Here is a 25,043-nt window from a genome sequence, read left to right on the forward strand (position 1 = left end):
ACCGATCAGCTGGAATGTTGCAGCATCTCCAGGGTCTTATGATTTACATTCAGATGCTTGGCAACTGATTCATATTTATGACAGTCAGTGTCCCAGGGTCATGTGAAGTGACCAAAACATTCTGCAACCACCCAGCGGATAGGGGAATAAAGACCAAACACCCCCCATCCCACCCGCGCTGCCAATCCTCAACAGAAATGCTCACAACAATGAAAACCTCGGACAGGAGGAAGAGTACCACCGGGTGGGCAGGCAGGTGTCTTGCTCGGCTGTGGATTGGGAGGTGCTTTTTTCAGTGCCATTGTAACTTCTAAGAGTCACTAAGCGAACTGTTGTAAGTCGAAGACTACCTGTACTTTATCACTTTTTTTTCCTTTTTTTTTGGGTCATCAAGTTTTTGACCCCTTGCTAGATGACTGATGGTCCTCGGATGTTGCCATATCCTAAAAGTGGTACAATGGGTGAAAAGGTTGAAAAGCCCTGACTTAGCCGAGGAAGGATGACCTCATTGCAGAAACTTAGCTTGGGTGCGAGAAGAGTTTAGAGACGCTGGTTAGCTGAATACCAGGCTGGGAAGATGCTAGAATGGTGGAAGCAGAATACCTGGCTTCAGTTTTGCCTTTGGGCTCCCCGGTGTATGGAATAAGTGGCCCACCGCCTTTTCCTCTCCTGCGTTCCTTTCCCCGGTCCAGCGGTCACATCGAGAGCCCCCCCCCCCCCCGAGCATGTGCAGAGTGCTTTCCACAGCGCACGGCAGAGGAGGCAGCCTAATCCTGCTCTCCCCCCCCCCCCCAACTCCTTCTTTTGAGCTGGACGCATTGTCGATGGGTGGGACGACGGAGGGACCCGGGAAGAGGAATCTGGGGGGGGGGGCTTAGAGAGCAACCACGTGGGGGGAGGGGGCGGAGGAGACCTCCTTGGAGGCGACCCGACTGGGGAAAGTAAGGAGGGCGGAACTGAGGCGAGGAATGCGAAGATTCACCCTCTCCTTCCTCTCTTTTTTTCCTACGGAAGACCCCCCCCTCCCCTCCCGGAGGCAGTTTTTGAGGGGGGCTCGGGGAAGGGCAGCAGGGGGATCCCTGTGGGTTTCCCCAGCCGTTTGCGTGGACGGGGAGGGGGGGCGTCCCTTCTCCCCCCCCCCAGCCCTGCTGCAGTAACAAAGAGCCCCTCATAAATCAGCAGCGCGACCCCCCCCCCACCACCCAGCCGCCAGACCTTCCCACCAGCCCGCCGTCCCTCCCACCCATTGGTGGTCCCCCATCGGCTTCATTTGCATGCTCCGCCCTTCCTCAAGCCAGGCCATCTCTTGATTGGCGCACTCGGGGGCGTCCCTCATCTCTGCCCAACTGTCTGTCAAATTTTTCAAGCCCTTTCGGTAGCTTTCTTTCTCTCCCCCCCCCCTTCCTCCTCCTCCTCCTCTCCCCCCCTCCCTTATGAGATGCAGCAAGGCTGGCGGGTTGAATGCGAGAGCCAGCCCGTACCTTCCTCCGCCGTCCCCCCTCTTTTCTGCCGCTACTCCGGCCGCGGCTGCAGAATTCCCCTCATCTCCATCCAGGACCAGCCGGAGAGATGAACCACGTCCTGCTGGGCGCGCTGCTCTGCAAGATGGGCTTCCTTTTCCTCTCGCAAGGTACCGCCATCCCGGTGGGCGCCGGGGGTCGGGAAGGACCGGGTGTGTGTGTCTGTGGAGGGGGCGCGTTTGTGTGTTTGTGTATACGCGGGGTGGGGAGAGGGTTCAAGCCCAGCCGTGAGTGAGCGAAGCCGTGCGCGGACGGAATGCCCAATGCGTCTCTGGGGCACGCGTGGGTTCGTGGGGGGAAGGCGCGCGCGCGCGCGCCGCCGCCGCCGCCGCCGGCGGGAATCACAACAGGGTTGCGTGCCACGAAGGTAGCGCCATGGTACCTATGCATCTGGAAAGGGGAGGGGGGGCTGAGTCCCGCCGAGGGTCCGGGCGCCCCTAAAATGTACCCGCCGTCTCTCCCGCTCTGGGCCAGACTCCCGGTTTCTGCGCGTTTCCCGGAGGTCTCGCTCCCCGCTCTGCAGATTGGTGTCACGTTGGATGTCACGGCTGCATGCCTTTTGGAAACCCCCCTCCCCCCTCCGCGGAGATGTCACAACAACTGCAGGCGTGCTGTAGGAATGCACAATTGTGCCTCCTCATGAATATGCATGGGAGGAGGGAGCCTTCCTGCTCTTTCGTGGAAAGCGCAAAATGTGCCTGCCGACCTCGCTCTTGCGCTGGATGGGGCTTTTCCCTCCCTGCCGTGGGCGGCGGGGGAAAAGATCAGACCCGGCTTGGGAGCAAAGACCTGCAAAGGGTCCTCGGCAGAGAGAGAGGGGGGGGGGAAGCCCAGATCCCGCTGGGGCTGCCCGAAGAGAAACGGGAAGGGACGAGCTGGCGGGAGAGGGAGGAGCGGAGCGCTTTGAGAGAGTCCAGCTGGATGGAGCCGTCTGTTTGGGGGGGAAATCCAGAGCAAAAAAAGGCAGTTGTGTAATATGCGCAGGACTCGGGAGAGAGTTGCAGGGCGGAAGGAGCGCTGGAAGAAGGGAACCGTATAGGTAACGCTTCTGAGGCTTCGAGGATTTACAGAAACAGACTAGAAGCCAAAAGGGAGATGGAAGATGGAAGGGGAGAGGTCCGGCTCTATGTTGCAAAGGGATGGTGAGGTCTGCAAAGCTATACATACCGCACTTAACCTGGAAGTTAGGCCTATAGACTCAGTAGTGGTGTTCACGCAACATACTTTAACCCAGACCGTTGCAAACTTCCCAACTGCAGTTGCACAATACATGAAGCTGCTGTAGTTTTAACCTTGATGGGTGTGAAGGTTTTGGGGAGAGGGGTGGGGTAGGTTGGTTTATTGTGCGAACTCAGACCCGCGTGCCTCAGAGTGGTGTACAAACCCAAAAAAAATGGGTTACTTCAGTTAACCAGGAAAAAGGTTGCTGTGTGAACTCAACCCCTGGATTTCCTGTCGCCTGCCCTTCAGACTGCCACATTTCCTGGGATAAATCTCAAACCAGCATCTCAGGCCTTGGAAGCAGACAGACCTGTTATTCTCACAGCACAGACATGACAACAACACAAGGGGTGATGTGATTTAAACAAGGGTGCCATGTATTGGTGCAGATGCCAGGATTGGCATTGATAGGACTTATTAGGTTCCTGGAGTTCCCTGAATTTGCTGTGGTGTAGAATTTGCTAATTCTAAGGTCAGCTTTTTTAAAATGCCAGGAGTGGCTTTCCTAATTTCACAACAGATGGATCTGACCAAAGATTTTTTGTCTAGCATTAAACAATCGTATCGAGATGTCTCCTGTCATTTCCCCTGACATTTATCATTTGAAGGTAGACTATCCCTGAATGGAGAAACTCCACTAAGTTATAAAACCCAGCTGCTTTGAACCGATCTGACTTTCCTTGAATCTCCCTAATCATTTCCTAAAGTCCATTTACCAAGTGGTAATCTTAGTCTTCTACAATAATAATATCCTGTAGTAATAGATTTGAGGGAGTAATTCTGGATGATTCATCTCTGCTTTTTGGAGGCAACTGCCAAGCGATTTAACTCCGAGCATCTGAGATCTGATCCTGAAAAAAAAAAAAAGGGGGGGGGAGAAAACAGAACTCTCTCTTTCCAGATTTACAAGTGGTACGATAGCAAGTGTTGATATTGTTAATGTTTTCCTGAGCATCGTTTTGAGGATTGCTCAGCTTTGCCTGGGCCTCTGTTGATGCTGAAGTTCTGTTTTTAGCATTGCTCAGTTGATCACACTTGCAGATGGTTGATTGGCATTCTTAGCATGTACAAGCAAGAGTCTTGTGGAACCTTGAAGATGAGCAAAATCCTCTTGGCATCTGCTGTCCTTGGCTGGCTCCTATGCCACCAGCTGTCAGATCCATCTGATGGTGGGATTGCTTGCCTTTAAGAGGCCACTGGGATGTTTGCGTCTGCTGCATCAAACTCTTTCTGGAAAGCTCAGCCCAAAGAACCTAGAAGCCGTCCTCCTTGTTGTTCCTTGTCGAGCCCGAGAAGATCCAGAGAAGGTCCTAGGGGCTTTGTGCATGGACAGAATGTGTTCTAAAGCCCACCTCCTTTGCAGAGCAGACGGTTCTCATTGGCTGGCTGTGTGGCATTGCCAAGCAGGCCTTTTTGCTTGGTGCCACATCAGTGGTGTCATCACACTGAGCAGTTTTATTGGCAGAGCTGGATCTGGGGAGCTTCGCTCTCAGTGTGATTGGCAATGCAGGGAGCTGGTAAATCTGGAAGTGTTGTGGTTGAGTGTGCAGGAGTGGCATCATTGGACTGAGACGAGGTAATGAAAAGTCCAAGTGGTGGGTCGACCAATCCTGTTCTGCCTACTGAAGCAGCAGATGAGTTTCCAGCACACTTCAAAGCCAGAATTGAAACATTGCATGTGCTGGAGAGAGGTCACAATGATGTCAGCATGGGCTTTGAAGGCTTGAGGGTCAGTATTGGGCTTCAGTAGAAGGCTACTGTGCAAAGGGGGCCTTGAAGAAGGAATGCAGGAACAGGGATGGGAAAATAAGGAGCAATTCGGTTTTAGGAAAGGGGTAGGAGTGAGAAAGAAACTCAGATTTGTTTAATATCCAGGTAGTTTTTATTTACGACTGAAGTTCAATGGAACCCCCCAAAAGATACTTAGGATATGACTTCAAAGTTATGATGTACACACACACACACACACACACACACACACACACACACACACACACACACCATGGTCAGGTGATTGCATTTGGGGCATTTGGCAACCAGCACAACTTTATGGCTATTTGCTGCATCCCAAAGTCACGTCACCATGTTTTTTGACAATTTTTTTTTCCTGATTGCCAGTATTTATTTATAGTTTCTGTCAAAAATGCCCATTCGGAATTAGTGGGTTAACTGAATGACCACCATAAAAATGTCATTAATTTGGGTGATCTGGTGACCTGCTTAATGACTTACAATTCTGGGCTCAATTACAATCGTAAGTTGAGGACTACCTGTAAAACGAGGCAGAAGAAAGCTGGTAGACTTTCAAGATTCTGTTCTTAATCCTCCAACAACTGAGCCGCATTCCGATTATCTTTGCATTGTCTGTGTCCTTACCTGGCCTACCCTAAAAGGTTGACAGCTTCTCTAATTTAAATGGTCAAGGGGGGGGGGGAGAGATGCTACTGTCACTTAGGAAGACTTCTTAAGAGTTAGAGCAGTGGTTCTTAACCTTTTTAATGCCGTGACCCCCAACCGGTCGTAAGTCGAAGACTACTCAACCGGTCGTAAGTCGAGGATTACTCAACTGGTGCAACACCGTTTGCAGAATGGGACTTTTGGTGGGCTCAGTAGGGCAGAGACAGCCTGGACAATTCCTATTGGCTTTTGAAAGTCAATAGAATTAGACTCTATTCAAGAGAGTCTATTCTATTGGCTTTCAAAAGCCAACAGAATAAAAGGGAGTAGCACAGCTAAGGAAAAGGGGAAAAAAATGGCGGACTGCGTTGTTTGGCGACCCCCGTGAAATGGTCGTTCGACCCCAAATGGGGTCCCGACCCACAGGTTGAGAACCACTGACTTAGAGGGAACACATAAAGAGATGTAGTAACAAAGTTCTCCTGTCTGCAAATGTTCAAAACTGAAGCCTAATCTTTCAGGGATTCCTAAACTTTTTGGCATGACACCTCCCTTGAGTGCATTTTAACATATACACCTCCCCTAAAAATCCAAGCTCCAAAATCAAGGTTCCCCAAATTTGGCAACTTTAAGACTTGTGGAGTTTCAACTCCCAGAAGTCCTCAGCCAGTTGGAAGTTGAAATCTACAAGTCTTAAGAGATGCCAAGTTTGGAGACAGACCCCTTTCCAAAGTGAATACAACTAAACAACGAAAACAATGAAAGTAAAAGTTTCTTCACCCCTTGCCTGGATGGTCCACATCTCCCCAAGGGAGATACACCTCCTAGGCTGGAAAATGCTGATCTATGGAAAATCCAAATTTTAAGCATTGACAATATTGCTACTGTTAGAATAAAGCAAGCAATTAAAAATATGCGGGTCCACAGAGTAGGCAAGTGTGGTTGGGATAGGCTGCCTACAAAATGGCCAGCAGGATTTCTAAGCTGGACTTCAACTTGTGGAAAAACCACAATACTTACATCAGAAGACAAGACTACGAAGGGCTGGAGAAAACAGGTTTTATTTGTGCACAATGGTTCAGAGCATTAGCATGACAAATTCTGAACCCCCGGCTACTCCCAGGGAGTAATTCTTATAATATTGACTACACACGCCTTAGCCTTAGGGTGGCTCTTATCTACCTTTGACACACTAAAACAGAGAAGTTTATATCTTGGAGCTACCCAAGGAAAAAGGAGAAGTTCACACAAACGGTTGTCTTACCACCCCTCTCTACACGGGTAATATCTTACACCATCTGTGACTTTCAGTTGACACTTCTTGTAAAATGGTTTCTACATAGCATGAACACATCTTTATAGCAATGACACACAGGTTATATTATTTAGGTTTCATTATTCAGCCAAGCTTAATATTACCTATTACCTAAAGTTAGTAAAAACAGCATCCAGCATTCCTATTAATTGTTGTTGTTAATTGCGAAGTCATGTCCGACCCATCGCGACCCCATGGACAACGTTCCTCCAGGTCTTCCTGTCCTCTACCATCTTCTGGAGTCCATTTAAGTTCACACCTACTGCTTCAGTGACTCCATCCAGCCATCTCATTCTCTGTCGTCCTCTTCTTCTAATTGCCCTCCATCTTTCCTAGCATTAGTCTCTTCTCCAGTGAGTCCTTCCTTCTCATTAGGTGGCCAAAGCATTTGAGTTTCAATCCTATTAATTAAGACATATTTATGAATATTTTTCCTGTCCATCTCAAACTGGTCAAGAAGGGAAGAGCCAGTTCCACACCACCCATGGCAGAAAAAGCAGAAATGCTAGAAACCAATTCAGATCAATATTGTGACAGGATCTGAGTCCAGGTTTTCAAGATTAGAGATCCCTTGATCAGAGGACCTAAGTGGAGGGACCTTCAAAACAGGTTACTGGAGAGACTTCACTTTTACTCCAAGGCTACACTGTTCTGACAAGAGGTAACAGACTAGAGAGGAAGAAAGTAAGAATGTCTTTTCAAATAGTTTAGGTCAGTGGTTCTCAACCTGTGGGTCGGGACCCCATTTGGGGTCAAACGACCATTTCACGGGGGTCGCCAAACAAGGCTGTCAGCCATTTTTCCCCCCTTTTCTTTGGCCACGCCCAATACCCAGTGATGTATAAGTGGTTGTGGGTCACCACAACATGGGGAACTGTATTATGGGGTCGCGGCATTAGAAAGGTTGAGAACCACTGGTTTAGGTCATGAGAATATTTCTAAACCTCTCTGGAGAAAGCAGAAGGTACACTGCCCAGCATTCAGTATCCAATAGAGGCTGGACAGATGTTTTGCGGAAGTAAACAGGGCCTAAAGCTTAGAGCCATCCTCTGTTATTTTCAGCCTTACCAGGTACACCAGATGGGCGCTTGGCAACTGGCATGTATTTAACAATGGTTGTGATGTCCTGGGGCTGTGTGATCGCAGTTTGTGACCTTCCCAGCTGGCTTCTGAGAAGCAAAGTCAATGAGGAAAGCTGAATTTGCTTAACAATCACGTGATTCACATCGCAACTGCAGTGATTCATTTAACAAAAAAAAGGTTATAAAATCGGGGCAAGACTCATTGCATAGCAATAGAAATTCTGATCCTTGTTGTAAGTTGAGGACTTCTGTAGATAAGACAAGATATTCTCTCTCTCTCTCTCTCTTTGTGTGTGTGTATGTGTGTGTGTGTGTGTGTGTGTGAGAGAGAGAGAGAGAGAGAGAGAGACTTTGTTCAGTTCATCATCATAAAGAAGTATGAGAATCTCACTTTCCACACACAAATTTTTTCCCCCAAATTGTCTTGTTCTTTAAACAAATTCCTTAACTTGGTGCCTTTTGGATACGCTAGAACTCCCAGCTCCCAGAATTCTCAGTCATCCTGGCTAATCCTGGCTGAGAATCTGGAAGTTCTGATCCCAGCATTTCTGAAGGGCACGAGATTGGAAAAATTAAAATAAATAGTTAGAACCCTTCGGGGATAATTCACCTGGTAGCTGTATGAAACAACCTCTTGTAATTAATTAAGATATACTATATCTGAGAACCAAATAAATACTAGAACATCCAACTCTGTTCATGAGATTGCAACAACATTCTCTTTTCTTTGCAAATAAATTTTGGTAGCCAATTGTCTTCAGAGTGCTAAATGAGATGCTGCTTGGGGGAAAAAAAGGGTCAAGAGAATTTTTCTGCAGTGCACTAATCTCACCAACCAATATTTGTTTGAGCAGTGGGAAATGAATAGCAAAGCTGAGCAGGACGTCTGTATCTCAGAAGGTGGAGGGAGATGTCTCGTTGCTTTATTTGTTGAAGTGGAATAAATTACACATTGCAAATGTGTTGCTGTTTAAGCTGGCGAGAGTTGGGAGAGTCCAAACCCGGGTTGATTCAATTCATTTCCATGATTCAGTTTAGGGCCTTAGGACATTGCAAGCTACAGAAATCCAGAGTGAAAATAACTAGATAAGCTGATCAGCACAATTTAGATCGCCAAGTGGAACAAATGTGACTCCTTGCAATTAATCAGATTGCCTAGTACAGATTTGTGATGATACCGATCAACAGCACTTTCTTAGAGAGATCTCAGGTTGTGGGCTAATTTAATTACAAAGCCTGTGATTTTTTCCCCCCTGCAATTCTCTCTCTCTCTTTTTCTATATTGCGTCTAATGCAGGGGTAGGCAACCTTGGTGCTTTTATGATTCGTGGACTTCAGCTCCCAGAATTCCTGAGCCAGCCATGCTGAGGGGAAAGGGAGAGGTTTCCATGCTGAGCCATGCTGGCTCAGGAATTCTGGGAGTTGAAGTCCACGAGTCATAAAAGAGCCAAACCTCAGTGTGTCTCTTCCAAGTCCTGGTTGGATTTGGGGATCCTTATTCACAAGGGCACGGATTTGGGGGTCTTTATTCACAAGGGTGCCCCTAGTTCAGGGATAGACAACCTTGGCTCTTTTATGACTCATGGACTTCAACTCCCAGAATTCCTGAGTCAGCCATGCTGAGGGGAAAGGGAGAGGTTTCCATGCTGAGCCATGCCGGCTCAGGAATTCTGGGAGTTGAAGTCCACGAGTCATGAAGGGGCCATAGTTCCCCCATGCTGGCTCAGGAATTCTGGGAGTTAAAAGTCCACGAGTCATAAAAGAGCCAAGGTTGCCTACCCCTGGTCTAATGGTTAAAGGCTCGGAATCTGGATATTGTGAGTTTTAGTCCTGCTTGAAGCACATAGCCAGCCAGTCACTTTCTCTCACCCCCAGGAAGGAGACAATGACAACCTCCTCCCGAAATTCTGGCCAAGAAAATTGCAGGGACTTGTCCATGTACTCACTAGAAGAGAAGATTGATTTGTAGGCATAAAAAAAGAAAAGAAAATCCATAAAATTAATAAAATGAAATGCTGTGCTGGGGAATCCAAGACCATATGAATTAAAAAGCTATATTCAAAGACTCTTTAAAAAAAAAAGTCAAGCTTGAGCAAGTTTTCCTCATTTGTCATATGTTCTGTCTAATGAATGGATGCTGTTTCTGTAGAGAGAGCACAAATGTATGCTTTGATCCCATGTCTTGACCTCTTGGCCTTTATTGTGAAGTTTGAATAAACAATCCCAAGCCCATTTGGCCAAAAGTGTTCAGAAACTATTTTCAGACTTTTCCAGTGAACAGAGAAAGATCAGAGGGAGGGTCCTGGGAATGTTGGGGGTTACATTTGTATACAGGCCTGCTCCAAGATCGAAGACTTATATTTGATTTCATTCCGACTGCTGGGATCAAATTCCACCTTATGAATCTTCCATTTCAAATAGATCAGTGGTGGCGAACCTATGGCATGCGTGCCAGAGGCGGCACTCAGAGCCCTCTCTGTGGGCACGTGTGCCATGCCCCGGAGATAGCGAGGGACTGGCCCCTGCCACCCTGGCCCCGCCCACCCAGTCTGCCATGACCACTGAGGCCCCACCCACCCAGCACCCGTTGATAAATAAGTAGGTTTTGAATTGTAGTTTGGGCATTGGGTCTCTAAAAGGTTCGCCATCATTGTTGATAATCACTTTCCTGAGATGAGTTCTGGAAGATAAATCTTGTAAAAGAGGGAAAGGTCTTGTTGTCAGGGTTTAATGGACTTTTGAAGGACATCCTCAAATATAGTATTGATTACTATTTTGTGAATGATTACCATCAAGAAAATAATTGTTCTTATTTGTACCTTCTACCCTGCTTTCCCCGGCTTAACCCGCCTCAACCATGCTACGCAGGTACTCAAGATAATACTCCATGTAGTCAATGAAGGGATTAGAATCCATGAAGGTGATTGATTGATTGATGATCTGCCATCAAGTAGGAGTCAGCCCTCAGCAATTCATCGGCATGAATGCCATAATGAAATATAGGTAGTTCTTAACTTACAACCATTCATAGAGTGACTATTCAAAGTTACAGTAGCACCAAAAAAAGAGACTTCGAGCAGTTCCTGCACTTAGGATGGTTGCAGCATCCTCAATAGTCACATTTTCAAAATTTGGGACAACTATTGCAACATCCTGGGGTCCTTTGATCCCCATTTATGACCTTCTGACAAGCAGTGGCTTCAATCGGGGAAACCAGATTTAATAATAATAATAATAATAATAATAATAATAATAATAATAATAATAATACCTGTAAGCAAAAACTGGTGGGATCATAAAATAGAGAAAGTCATAGAAAATGATAAAATTAAACTGCTCTGGGACTTCAGAATTCAAACAGACAAGCACCTGAAACATAACACCCAAGACTTAACAATTGTCGATAAGAAAGACAAAAAAGTCTGGATAGTGTACGTGGCAGTGCCTGGAGACAGCAGAATAGAAGAGAAAGAACTGGAGAAGATAACAAAATACAAAGACCTACAAATAGAAATAGAAAGACTGTGGCAAAAGCAAGCAAGAGTAGTACCAATAGTCATAGGCTCCTTGGGTGCAATCCCAAAACAACTGGAGCACCACTTGAACACAATTGGCATTGACAAATTCGGTATTAGTCAATTGCAAAAGGCGGCCTTATTAGGAACTGCTTCCATCCTGCGACGATATCTGTAATACCATCAAACATACACATCTGCCTATCCCAGGTCCTGGGTAAGGACTCGATAGGTAGACAAAATGCCAAATCCAGTCTGAACATCTGGCTGACTGTGCGATGATCCATAATAATAATAATAATAATAATAATAATAATAATAATAATAATAATAATAAAGTTGGAAGGGACTTTGGAGGTCATCTAGTCCAACCCCCTGCTCAGGCAGGAAACCCTATACCATTTCAGACAAATGGTTGTCCAACCTCTTCTTAAAAGCCTCCAGTGTTGGAGCATCCACAACTTCTGGAGGCAGGTTGTTCCACTGGTTAATTGTTCTAACTGTCAGGAAGTTTCTCCTTAGTTCAAGGTTGCTTCTCTCCTTGATGAGTTTCCATCCGCTGCTTCTTGTCCTGCCTTCAGGCACTTTGGAGAATAGCTTGACTCCCTCTTCTTTGGGGCAGCCCCTGAGATATTGGAACACTGCTATCATGTCACCCCTCGTCCTTCTCTTCATTAGACAAGACATCCCCAATTCCAGCTACCATTCCTTATATGTTGTAGCCTCCAGTCCCCTAATCATCTTTGTTGCTCTTCTCTGTACTCTTTGCTTAATGATCATATAATTCACTAACAAGTGCAGTGTTTTTCACTTAATGTAACAGGTTGTAAAACTGGGTGTGCCTCACTATGATAATTGCCTTATTTAGCAATGAAAATTGTCATAAGTTGAGGATTGCCTGTAGTAGTTTTTAATATGCTGTTGCAACTCTTCAGTGTTAGTTAGATGGCCATTAGAGGTGCGGTTAGAGGTCAGGAAAAGGGAGGTCAAAGGTCAAGATGGTCACCATCTTGACTTTCTTGACCTCCTCCATGGGAGCTTCTGGTATTCATCATCTCACAAACATAGATAGGAGATGTATGCCTCCTCTTTCTCATCTCTTGTCCCTTTTGTGCATTTTTTTTTCATCAATAGAGTGTTGATTTAAACAGGCATTGCAATAAGTTAAGATTACTTCAATTAAGTAATGATCCCAAAGGCCAAAGTTAATTAGCACTAAAGCTGAACTATAGGGTCCTTTTATTATTTTGAGGAATGAGCCTTATTAATAATCCAGGCATGGAGGGAACCTTATGGATTGCTGTCCATGATCTGCCATGGGAATGCTGATCAAGTAGGGAAGGATTGCCAGATTCAAAGAATTCACAAAACTGATTGAATGTCCTTAAGTAGGAGGCATCTGGATAACAAGGGGAACCTATGCGGCTATAAAGGCAAGCTTCCGGGCAGTGGTGGGATTCAAATATGTGAACAACTAGTTCTCTGTGTGGATGCCGCTTCCAGAAGTCCATTCTGGGCCTGGGCAACAAAAAATTAGCTACCGGTTCTGCCAAAGCGGTGCAAACTGGCTGAATCCCACCATTGCTTCTGAGGTCCTGATAAATGACATTGCTTAATTGAAGGAACCCCTGCAAAACTGAAGTGGCCAGGCAGAAGTTTTGGACATAAAATACAAGTAGTCCTTGATTTATGATCAGAAGTGGGACTATACTTTCCATTGCTAAGCAAGTCGGTTGTTAAGTGAGTTATACCTGATTTTATGACCATTTTTGCTGCAGCTGTTAAGTGAATCACTGCACTTAAGTGACTCATGTGGTTGTTAAGCAAATGTGGCTTTCCCCTTGATTTTGCTTGTTTGAAGCTAATTGGGAAGGTCGCAAATAATGATCATATGAGCTAGGAAAGCAGCAACCATTGTAAACACAGGCTGCCTGCCAAGCACCTGAAATCTGATCGCGTGACCATGGGGATGCTGTTGTTGAAAGAAAAATCTTCATCAGGGTCCAGTCCAAGCTGGGAATAAACAACATGGAGGCTGCTTTAGAAAGAAGGTTGCAGTTTATTAGAGAGCAGAGCCAGACAGAAAGATGGCTCTGGGAAAGCTGACCACATATAGTAGGTAGTGGTAGGTTTTTATACCTTCTTGGGCTTTTGTCTGGAGTTGTTCCTGTGGCATGAACTCTGACCTGAGCCTGAGTGTGCCTTTCTAGTATTCTGATGGTGGTGGGTTAATCCTATTATGTCCCAAAGGTCATATCCTGCTTCCCTGGGGTTGTGGCTGATGAGTGTTGGATTTTTTGGGGGGTGTGAGGGATTGTTGATTTTAGGGATATTTGTCTTTCTAATCCCAGCTTCCTGACTCCAATCTTTCTGACAAGATTATCACATCTGCATTTCTGCACACCTGGTTTCTGTTTGGGGCAAAGAGATTTTTTTTTGGGGGGGGGATTCTGCCTTTAAGATCCTTTGGGGAAAGGGGCGTTGTCTTACCTGAATGCCTTTTCTCAGCATGGAGATGGAGAATCCACCAATGGGTTAGCTCTGTCTTCCTGCCCATTAGACTAAGTCAGTCAAACTTACCACACCCATCCTGGACCAGGACACACCCAGTCTTGAGGGCAAAAGCTAATGACGACAGTCCGACATGTTGGCTCCCAGACCCCCTAACACTGGACCTGACGGACCTAACGGGGCGGGAGTGGATTCTCCATCTCCATGCTGAGAAAAGGCGTTCAGGTAAGACAACGCCTCTTCTCCAGCATAGGAGATGGAGAATCCACCAATGGGACATACCAAAGCCTCACTGTCCCTGTGGGAGGGAAGAAGTCAGGGCTGATGAATTCATCCTTAGGTGCCGCTTGTTGGAGGACCCTCCGTCCAAAGGAGGCGTCCGCAGAGGCAATCTTGTCCAATTTATAATGGGGAAGCTGAGGGGGTCTGTAGCTTGTGAAGGAAAGGGAGAATGGAAGCCTCCGCTCTTGCTGAGGGTTGGGGAAGGAGCCCAAGCCTCCAACAGGCAAGCTGAAGCAGCGCTGATCCCAGCGCTGCTGAGAAGACTGTGGAAATAAAAGGAGAATTAATATTCTGCCTTTTTAATATTTCCCAAAATATTTCTTTCTCTGGATTCTTCCCACACTGTGATGGTGGTGAGTTGAGGACCAGTCGTAAATCATTTTTCTCAGGGCTTTTCTAACTCCAAATGGTAAATTATTGCAAGTCAAGGATTACCTGTAACTTCTAAGGCGCTGTTGACTGAACAACACTGAAGTTCACTTCAGTGCATTTCAGGAGAAGTCAAATATAGGTAGTCCTCAAGTTAGTTCAACAGTTCACTTATTGACCAAAGTTACAACAGCATTAAAAAAATGATTTATGACCATTTTCCCCACTTAACAACCATCGCAGCAACCCCATAATTGCATGATCAAACTTCAGATACTTTTGACAACTGACTCGTATTTATGACGGTCACAGCATCCCGTGGTCATGTGATCCCCTTTTGCGATTTTCTGACAAGCAAATTCAGTGGGGAAACCAGATTCATTTAACAACTTAACAATCTAAGGAAATTGGATGTAGATGTGATGTATTTTTAGGAGGTTTACATAAAATAGGATTATAGAAAATTACTAGAGAAAGTAAAATTTAGAAACGTTATACACAATATTAGCATAAAACAAGAAAGGAGGAATTATTATATATGTCAAAGAAAAATAAAATTAAATAAATATACTTGGATGAAAAGGGGTGAATTTTAATGTTGGAAATAGTATTAGAGTAAAAACAGTATATGCACTAAATAATATGAGAATATTTGTTTGATCACCATGCTTAGATGGAATTCCGGTCGAGTCTTATAAAAAATATGAGTGTTACTACAATGAATAATGTTGGATTCCTAGTAAGTAGTAGAATATGAAAGAAGGAAAATGTAAATAAGAAACAATGGGGCAATAAGGACAAATATTTCAAAGAAGAAAGAGGGGGGAAATGTAAAGAACAGAAGAGTACTGTTACAAATTGCTGTTAACAAAAAAGGATATATTACGTGTGTATGTGTGTAATGTTGTGCTTTGTTTTGTTTTGTTGGTCTAAAATAAAAAAAACAACTTAACAACTGCGTTGATTTGCTTAGCAACTGCGGTGAGAGAGGTTGTAAAATGTGGCAAGACTCACTTAACAAATGTCTCAGCAACAGAAATGTTGAGCTCAATTTTAGTCGTAAGTAAGTAAGTCTGGGACTACCTGTATGCTGGGACTACCTGTATAATGCCCAAATACAGAGTTTTCATCTCTTTACGTGGATTTTGCCCATCACCTGGAGCAGAGGTCCCCAACCCCTGGTCCGTGGACCAGTGCCGGGCCACGGCATGCCAGCAACCAGCAAACAAGCAAAGCCCCATCCGTGGGATGCAGGCAGCACACAAAACCACGCACCCTCCGGTCTGCAGAAAAACCTCTCTCCAGATAACCAGTCCCTGGTGCCCAAAAGGTTGGGGACCTCTGACCTGGAGTATGTGGCCATAGTAATTCATCCTAAATCAGTCTGTTTGCATTTACTTGTTCATCACTTCAAGGCTGTCTTGCTTGCAGGGGTGAACTGGGGAGCAAACTCTTCCAGGATGCCATCTTCTTGTTTCCCCGCAAGAAATATCACCCTGCTTGCTTCCGACTTCGGAGGTTTCATCAGATGGGATAGAGTTCAAACATGGCTCTAAGCCATCCTGTCGTTTCCTTGCTCCTGCTTCAGCACAATCTGCAAAACCCGCCCGGTTCTAGGATTTATGGCAAAGTGCAATGTGTGAACCAGACAGTGGTGGCTGACTTAGTTGGGCTAATACGTTGAGCAGGACTGTGGTTAGCACCTTGGGGGAAACACAACTGGCTGCTTGTGACCTTTCAGATCATGAAGCCTTGGAGGAAGTAGCCCGGCCCCGAAGCTGCATTTGTACAAAACACTCATTTGAGGCTGCGTAGTCTGTGGTTCAGCGCGTTGTGTCTGTAGATCATATTCAAAAAGACAACTCCTCAGCCACTTTGCAGTCACACAAGCCATTCCTGCAGTGCTATTAAGTATGTGCTCCACGGGACTCTAACTGCTAAGGAAAGCTAGAGTAGGCTTGTGTTCACATATTACTCACAACTCCTACGTAGCACCAAGCTTGAAACTGGGAGATGGTGAGTTCTAGTCTCACTTTAAGCATGAAAGCTGGTTGGGTGACTTTGGGTCAGTTCCTCCCTCTTAGCCCAGCCCACCTCACAGGGTTATTGTGGGAGAAATAGGACGAAGATATGTTGGATGTGTTTGCCTCCTAAAATAACAAAGTAGGATAAACATAAATACATAAAATAAAAAATAAAAATAAAAATAGGGTTAGACAGGAAACACAGGCAGAAATTCTTGAGGTGTTAACCTTGCTAAAGGTGAAACACGCTTTGGGCAGATCCCAAATTACAATATACAGGGGATCCTCAACTTATGCTCATTCATTTAGCAATAGATTGAAGTTACAATAATATTGAAAAAAGTGACTGAAGGCCAGTCCTTACACTTATGACCATCATAGCATTCCCAGGGTCACAAGATCGAAATTTGGGCTCTTGACAACTGGCATGTATTTTCCCATGGTTAGAGCATCCTGGGGCAGGGTCCTCAAATTGGCCACTTTAAGACTTGTGGATTTCAACTCCCAAAATTCCCCAGCCAAGTTTGAGGACTCCTGCCCTGGGGTCATGTTATCACCATTTGAGACCTTCCTAGCCAGCTTCCAATAAGCAGAGTCAATGTGGAAAGCTAGTTTTGCTTAACGACAACATGATTCACTTAACAACTGCCATTAAGTGAAGTCGCACAACTGTGGTAAAATGATGGTAAAATCAGACATGATTCACTTAATAATCACCTTGCTTAGCAAAGGAAATTCTCCATTGTAGTCATAAGTAGAGGATTACCAGTAATTGGTTGGTGTAGAAGGAAGGACAGAGTCAAAAGAAGGATCAGCCTAGAATCCTTACATAGCCACAAACATACTCAGTTCAACCAGACGTGAATTCAGTTGACATCTAACTTCTAGCAGGTACTAAGAATTAGTTGAAAGTATTTCTGTGCATAGGCATGTTTAAGTGGAATTTCATGCACGGTCCTGTAGTTTATGCAGGTTGACACCCAATTTGTTATGAAGGCAATTGTGTTTTCTGAACCTGGTTTGTAATGCATTGTGTGAATCGATGGCTGCCAGTGTCTATTGCACTTGGATAATGTGATGACATAATTCACATGAGTCCAATCTGTCACTGCCCTGTAACTAGGTCTGAAATCAGTCATAAATGTGGAAGGCAGATGACATAGCTGAAACCAGACAAGTTAAACGACCAGCCCCAGGCATAAAACCCAAGTTGTCTGCTCTTGTTCCCTTCAGTTTTGGAAGTTCCCCTGTCAAAAATTCAGCTTTGTGTTCTAGGCGCCCCTGATTAATTCCGTGGAGAACCAGACAGCCTCCAGACTAAAGGCAAAGCCTTTGTGGAGTAGGAGTGAAAGACATCTGCCTTGATCCAAGGTGTGATAGAAACCAAGTAGGGCAGACAATCAGCAGACTGATGAATGTCCACTTTCTCGCAAGGAAAGTTTGCAGCAGGATCTTATCCGAGGACTGATCTTAGCTGCCGCTACCTTTTTGCCAAGGGAAGTTGAAAAAAATAACTCATCATTTTTCTGAAAGCCTCGGGAACCATTTTTATCACAATTCTGCAGAGAAATAGGAAGAAGTGACAGAGTGGGTGACCAACAAGAAAACGGGTGGAGGAAAGGTCATTTAAAGAATAACAACAACAAAAAGAGATTCTTGAACGATGCCTCCTAGATTGAAAAGGAAAGTGATGGCCAAATGGAAAAATGGGACAGCCAGATCTTACCTGGCCCCAAACAGATGTGGACAGTCCTGAACCTATTGGTCTTCCAGAAGACTGTGATTAACCACGGGGTTCCCCAGGCATTGAGGCTGGATATTGATGGAGGTAGGGCAGTGATGGCGAACCTCTTAGAAACCGGGTGCCCAAAAACTGGCTCTGCCCCTCCCCCACCCCCTGCCCCGCCCCGTCCCCACTCTGCCCCCATCCCCTACCCCACCTGCCCACAGGACCACTCACTGCCTCCAGGGCCCGCCGCAGATCGCCCAGGCAGCCCAGCAGCGCTATGGCAGACACACCCTCTGCCCGCGCCCTGCAGCATCAACTCTGCACGATGGGGTGTGAGGGCAGAGTCTTGTCTACGCTGCCTGTCTACCATGTCCTTGGCTGCACTGCTCCGTGTGGGCCACGCTCAGGGGCAACTCTCCTTCAGGGGGGCTGCTGGAGAGGAGTGGGTCGCGGGGGGAGGCAAGGCTGGGGCAATGGCACGTGTGCCCACAGAGAGGGCTCCGAGTGCCGCCTCTGGCACCCGTGCCATAGGTTCGCCACCACTGAGGTAGGGCATGCATGTGGTTTTGTTTGATATGTTAATGATGTGATTTTTAGGAACCGTGACCCAATTTATTTTTAATGAATTTCTGTAGCTTTCACCAGAAGTTGAGGGAATTCCGATCTACTATCCTTCTTGAGAAGATCTAGTAATGGATGAAACAGAAATACAGTTTTGTTCTCTGAAATGTATGCTGGACACCTGGAATGGGAGAAGGAAGGATTTTATTTCCTGGCCTGCCCATCCAGAAGGTTTGGTCTCTTCCAGGTTTGAGGAAACCCATGATATAGAAATTGTCTTAGAACTCTGCTAAGTCTTGGTCAAGAGGTTCATTTGCCTCCCCTTTTCTACTCCCATCATGCAGTGTTGGTGCTTATATTTCCTTCTTTGTTTTTGGTCTGTTGAAGTCCAAAGCATGTTGGCTGGAAACCCTGGGATGGAGCAGTAGATGGGTAAAGATAAGACCCAGTTAATGTATAGGAGCTGGGCTGGTCTCAGCTTCTTGTGCTTGAAGAGGAGAAGCAAACTCTTCGTAGCTGCCATGATGGCTTGGAAGGCCTATGGCAGACATGTCAAACACAAGGCCCGGGGCCCGGATGTGGCCTGCAAAGTGGTTTCATGTGGCCGGCGAAGCCATCCTGGAAACAGTGAGGGAACGGCCCCCACTGCCTTGGCCCTGGCCCAGGCCAGCCGGCCAGGAGCCAATGTACAATTTTATGGTGGCCATCTATGCTGAAACGCATTCAATCTCTCTCTGACTTTGCCCTGGTACCCATCATGAACAACCTGGCTAAGGAGACTAAGCACAGCAGCAGCAGCCTTGAGGAGGAGGTAAGTGCAGCTGGGCGCCCCCTTGGGGACGTGGGGCTGGGCTTGGTGCCACGGGTGCTCGAGGGCCAGGCTGGGCGTTTGACCTCTGCTGCCCAGGGCTCTGGGCAGCCCGCACCACCATCCAGCCCCCACCACATAGCCTGAGAGGAACAGTGAGGCTCCTCCAGTGGACCATGCCTTGGCACTTGCCCTGGTCCCACCCCCTTCTGCCAGAGACCCTCAGATCTGTCCCACTCCTGCCCAGGCCCCCACTCCTCCTCAGGCACCCTTGACACGAACAACGTAGAGCTGGCCATGCCCACCCAGTAGGCCACACCCACTCCCTCCACACCCACCCAGTGGGCCGCATCCACCCTGGCCACCCCCACCTGGTCCCCCAAGGGCAACTGCAATGCTGATGTGGCCCTCAATGAAATTGAGTTTGACACCCCTGCCCTATGGGATCCAGGCTAAAGTCATAAGGCATTAAATGTCAGCTGTTCTGTCCCAGATGCAGCCCAGGACAGTTTTCCTTACAGGTCTGCTGAAGCATCTAAGAATGACCATCTGCCCTGTAGGTGGAAGCCAGCATTTTCATTTCCTTCACAAAATAGAAGACAGGATTTGTACCTCCTCTGTTAGCCCTTTTATGCCTCCCTTATGGGAGGAGATGATGGAGAGGAAAACCAGGGTGATACAAGGAGCAGCCAGACAAAAAGACCCATCTGTCAGGGGTAGGATGCGAAACTTTTGCACAAACATCAGGGTGCTGGCAAAGCGTTCCATTTAGCAATGTTTGTTTGGGTGGATATGCGGGAAAAAATCTGTCTATTTTTGTGCACGAGAAGAGGAATATTTGATGTGTTGGTAGAAGACAGAGTTGTTCAAAAAAGCATCTGCAATAGACCACTTTCTTGCCTGTGAAACAAGTACTGTAAATAAAACAAAGATGGTTCCAAGATTCGGGAGGAAGCATTATAGCAGTGCTTTGCATTTGCTTGACCTAAAAGAGGGGGAAGCAGCAAAAACTGGCATTTTTCTCCCGCTGCTTCTGATCTTTGGATCCTGCTGATGTTCTGATCTAATCCATTAGCTAGGCAGTAAGGACCATCAATTGGCTTTTGACATCCACTCCCCCCCCCAAAAAATAAATTGAATTGAAGGTAACAATCAACCATCCTAGCCTATCTAGCTTATTTTCTCTTAACTGTTTCTCAGCACATTTCCCACATTTTGTCTAAAGGACACACTGAAGGTTGTTAATATTCTCAAATGAAATATCAACAATTAAAAGCCCAGTAAAAACACATTAAAACGATTAGTGCTAGGACTCCAAAGACATGGCTGAATGTCTTAATGCCTTTCCTAAAAATGGAAATATTACAGACCAAGTGTCATTCCCAAGGGAGCGAGGCAAGGAAAAAAGTCTCCTGCTACAAACTTGACAAGGTCACGCTGTCTGTGTTTTCATGGATTGGTGATCAGCCCACCTATCAGAGGTTGGAATCAGTGAAGTTTCCTGATAGTTGTCAAAAATAGCACCTGTCAGTTGTGCTGAAGCTGTCTAACAGTAATGTAAGCAAGGTAAGGGATAACCGTCACTGGATCTGCTTGACCTAGAAAGGCACTATTGATGTTGTACATGTAGTTGTACCAAGGCAGTCTTTGCCACTGCTGTCTAATGGAGATCCAGTAACATCCGCAGATCATAAACAAATCCCAGGATGTGGCTGTGCCTTTCTAGCTCCATCCAGAATATGTTTCTCAAACCTGGCCACTTTAAGAGGTGAGGAACTTCAACTCCCAGAATTCCTCAACTAACCAGGCTGGCTGGAGAATTCTGGGAGTTGAAGTTCTTCACCTCTTAAAGTGGCCATGTTGGAAAAACACTGATGTAGAATCAGTGTCTTTGTGCTGGACTGGATCAAGTCAGTTCCTTCCTTTTGATGTTGCCTCCATCCCTTTCTCTGGAGTGGCTTGTCTTATCCATATGCATTGTTTCAGAAAACATTGTCTGAGAAACAAGATAAGAACACCACAAAGAAGCAGATTCCACTGGGTGCATTGTACGGTATGAACTGGTCTTGAGGCCCTGGCAAATGACGCAGACTCCCCACTCTTGGGATCCAGGAGCAGAAGTTAAAATTAATGCTGCTCGGAGTGGCCATGTTATTTGATATGCAAATCCCTTATTCAAAAGGGCTTGATTTTTTTTTTTTTTTAGCAGCAGCCTCTGGTCGATTCCCTATTGCAAAACGTGGCTTTGGGTTTTAATGTTCTGCAGGATTATTTTCTCCCCTCTTTATATTTCCCAGGGTGCCCAAAGTTTTTCTGGTTAGGAAAATCTTCTGTAAATAATGGCATATGTGATGTCGCTATTAAGATTCTATTCTGGAAACGCCATAACTTTGTATGCCGTTGTATGAAATAATTCTACCGCAGAGAATAATCAGTGTAATTGTGTGGGCTGAAATAGTCAACTGACTCTTCTTCATGGCACAGTCAGCCACATTGTGGCTTCATTCACTATGTTGTCTATATCTGAAGCACACTGACTTAGTCTGCATTCACACAACATCAAATCAAACCATTGTTGTGGTTCTGACAGATGAAACTCTTTAAAGAACTTCGAGGCATTGTTTACCTTAAAGAATCTTTATTCGAGAAGCATAACATTGGTACCAACATAATTGAAGCCAAAAACTGAATTCCCCTCCCCTGAGCACATAGTATCAAAGCACAATTCCCTCCTCCAATTAACAGTCATAAATCACATTCCCCAATTAGTTTCAAGCACCGGCTTTCCCTCCAGCTCTCCAGCCCACCAATTCTTATCATCTCTTATTTCAACAACCTTGATTCTCATGCTAGGTTCAGTGTTATTATGTCTAGCTGAATTCTCATGCACATCCCCCCTCCCCAGCATCATCTAACTCTATAAGCGAAAAGTAGAAAATGGCTACATCTCTATGTGTTGTCAAAGCAAAAACATCCGATGTTAGCAGCGCTGACAACCATCTTAAGAGTTTGCATAACCACAATTAATTCTTCTGGGTTCACACAACCCATTAAGTCTCTAAAAACTAACCCAAGTTAAACCAATGCAAATTTAGCATGTTACGTAAGTGCAGCCTTTGAGACCATTAACTGCAACTATTTCTTGTTTGTTCCTAGATGAACAGCATTGGGCTGTGGCTTTGAAGAGAGAGAGAGAAAAAAGGAATGAAATAGAGGTGTGAACCAAAAGGGAGGGAATGCAGGCTGAGGGAGCATCCGAACCATGATTCACCACAGAGCCTATTATAAAAATGGGGCTATTGGCTGGATTTCCACAAATATTTAACAAGGGCTATTACAAATCTCATGGCAGTATTCATATTGTAATAGCACTTAGACTTATATACCGCTTCACAGTACTTTACAGCCCTCTCTAAGCAGTGGTAGGATTCAGCCAATTTGTACCACTTTGGCAGAACCGGTAGCTAATTTTTTGTTGCCCAGGCCCAGAATGGACTTTCAGAAGCGGCATCCACACAAAGAACTGGTTGTTGATATATTTGAATCCCACCACTCCTTCCTTCCTTCCTTCCTTCCTTCCTTCCTTCCTTCCTTCCTTCCTTCCTTCCTCCCTCCCTCCCTTCCTCCCTCCCTCCTTCCTTCTTTCCTTCCTTCCTGTGATGGGATTCAGCCAGTTCACACCACTTCTGCAGAACCGTTTAGTAATTTTTTGTTGCCCAGGACCAGAATGGATTTCCGGAAGCAGCATCCACACAGAGAACCGGTTGTTGACATATTTGAATCCCACCACGGTCTCTAAGCGGTTTATAACTGAACCTCTAGAGCAGGTTCAGTTACAGTTAACCCTGTTTCATTTTTTTGATGGCTGCAATGTTTGACATGAAACTAGTCCTTTTGGTTCGTTTACGACTCAATATATGGTACAACCAGACTCTGCAGCTTTTATCCATACAGTGTTTCTCAACCTTGACAATTTTAAGACATGTGGACTTCAACTCCCAGAATTCCACAGTTTCTCAACCTTGACAATTTTAAGGCATGTGGACTTCAACTCCCAAAATTCCACAGTCAGCAATGCTGGCTGTGGAATTCTGGGAGTTGGAAGTCCACATGCCTTAAAATTGTCAAGGTTGAGAAACACTGCATGATTAAAACAACTGCATTCACACAGAGTGGGTAGCTTCTTCTGCCTTTCAGATAATAGAGTTCTTCATGGGTTTGCTAGGCTGATGGGAACCTTCCAAATCAGTGTTTCTCAGCCTTATCCCTTGAAGATGCTTGGACTTCAATTCCCAGAATTCCCTAGCCAGCGTGGCGAACTCCCCCTAGCACTGTGGTCTGGAGAATCCTGCAAGCTGAAGTCCACACATCTTAAAGTGGACAAGGTTGAGAAACACTGTTCTAGGGGTTAAAGGAAGGACCAAGCAAGATCTTCTAAGTGAAACACCTGTGTGTGTGTGTGTGTGTGTGTGTGTGTGTGTGTTTGTGTTTGACATCCCATCCTACCACACTGAACTGATAGGTTCTGGAAGCAGCAACACCCAGGCAATCTGCTTGCTTTTTTTGCAGCTCTCAAAGCCACCCAAATCAAATGCAAATCACAGAAGCGTTATCTCCCCAACTCTTCCTTCTTTACATCACAATTTCAGGATTTAATATAATAGAGAAGTCTGGAGCACTGGGTTGCTGTCGTTGTATCTCAGGATCATTCGGAGGATTTATTCTAAGGAAGATGGTCCTGAAATAACACCTGCAGGCAAATCAAAGCCCTGGCCCAGCTCCATCTATTTTCAGAATGAAAAGGACAACTTCAATCACAAGCGTTCTGCCCTTTCTCCTTGCGACTTTTTCTCCGTCTTAAGGAAAGTTCAGAGAGGTGTGCGGCTTTTTATAATAGACCCTGGACTTACCATCCACCAAGCCGAAGGCATCCAGTTGTAGCTTTGACAAGTAGCCAAGTCTTTTTTTTTGGCGTTTGGATGGATAAAGAGAGAATTGCAGTGAATCAGAGTGCATTGCGATAGGGCTGGGCAGACAGAGCATGTGGCTTATGGATGCTGAGATGACCAGCTAAAAATAGCAAGAGCTGAACTGATGGTGTAACCCTTTACTTACCCTAATACAAATTATTAGTAGGTGGTGTCACCTGCACAACACTTTCAATCTTGTTCTAGACACAGCAAATTTTCTGAGCTCACACAACACGCTGAACCATAAATTAACCAGAGATTTGGATTGGCCCAGCTTGTTAAGCTTCAAAGATCTCATCAAGGTTTAAAAGAAGGAACCTTAGCAAGGTAGGGGCAATATACATACCCTCGACTTACGACCACAAATGAGCTCAAAATTTCTGTTGTTAAGTGAGATATTTGTTAAGTGAGTTTTGCCCCATTTTACGCCCTTGTTCGCCAGCATTGTTAAGTGGATCACTGCAGTTGATAAATTAGTAACCCGGTTATTAAGTGAATCTGGCTGCCCCATTGACTTTGCTTGTCAACAGGTTGCAAAAGGGGATCACATGACCTCTGGACACTGCGACCGTCATAAATATGAGTCAGTTGCCAAGCATCTGAATTTGGATCACATGATCATGGGGATGTTGCGAAGGTCATAAGTGTGAAAAATGGTCATCAGTCACTTTTTTCAGTGCCCTTGTAATTTTGAACAGTCACTAAATGAACTGTTGTAAGTTGAGGACTACCTATAGTC

The 25,043-nt window shown here is 45.6% G+C and overlaps 1 protein-coding gene across 2 annotated transcripts in view; it reads left to right on the forward strand.

Moving 5' to 3' along the window:
• Nucleotides 1-1,465: 1,465 nt before the first annotated feature.
• IGLON5 (IgLON family member 5) overlaps nt 1,466-25,043 on the forward strand; it is a 114,973-nt gene continuing 91,395 nt past the window's right edge. For both annotated transcript variants that reach the window (XM_039322709.1, XM_039322710.1), the window contains exon 1: nt 1,466-1,630. In XM_039322709.1, coding sequence (XP_039178643.1) covers nt 1,570-1,630 — 61 coding nt within the window. In that variant the 5' untranslated portion in view covers nt 1,466-1,569. The remainder of the gene's footprint in view (nt 1,631-25,043) is intronic.

The sequence above is a fragment of the Crotalus tigris genome, unplaced genomic scaffold, assembly GCF_016545835.1.
Source record: "Crotalus tigris isolate CLP2741 ecotype Arizona unplaced genomic scaffold, ASM1654583v1 scf7180000024119.3904262, whole genome shotgun sequence".
Classification (NCBI taxonomy): domain Eukaryota; kingdom Metazoa; phylum Chordata; class Lepidosauria; order Squamata; family Viperidae; genus Crotalus; species Crotalus tigris.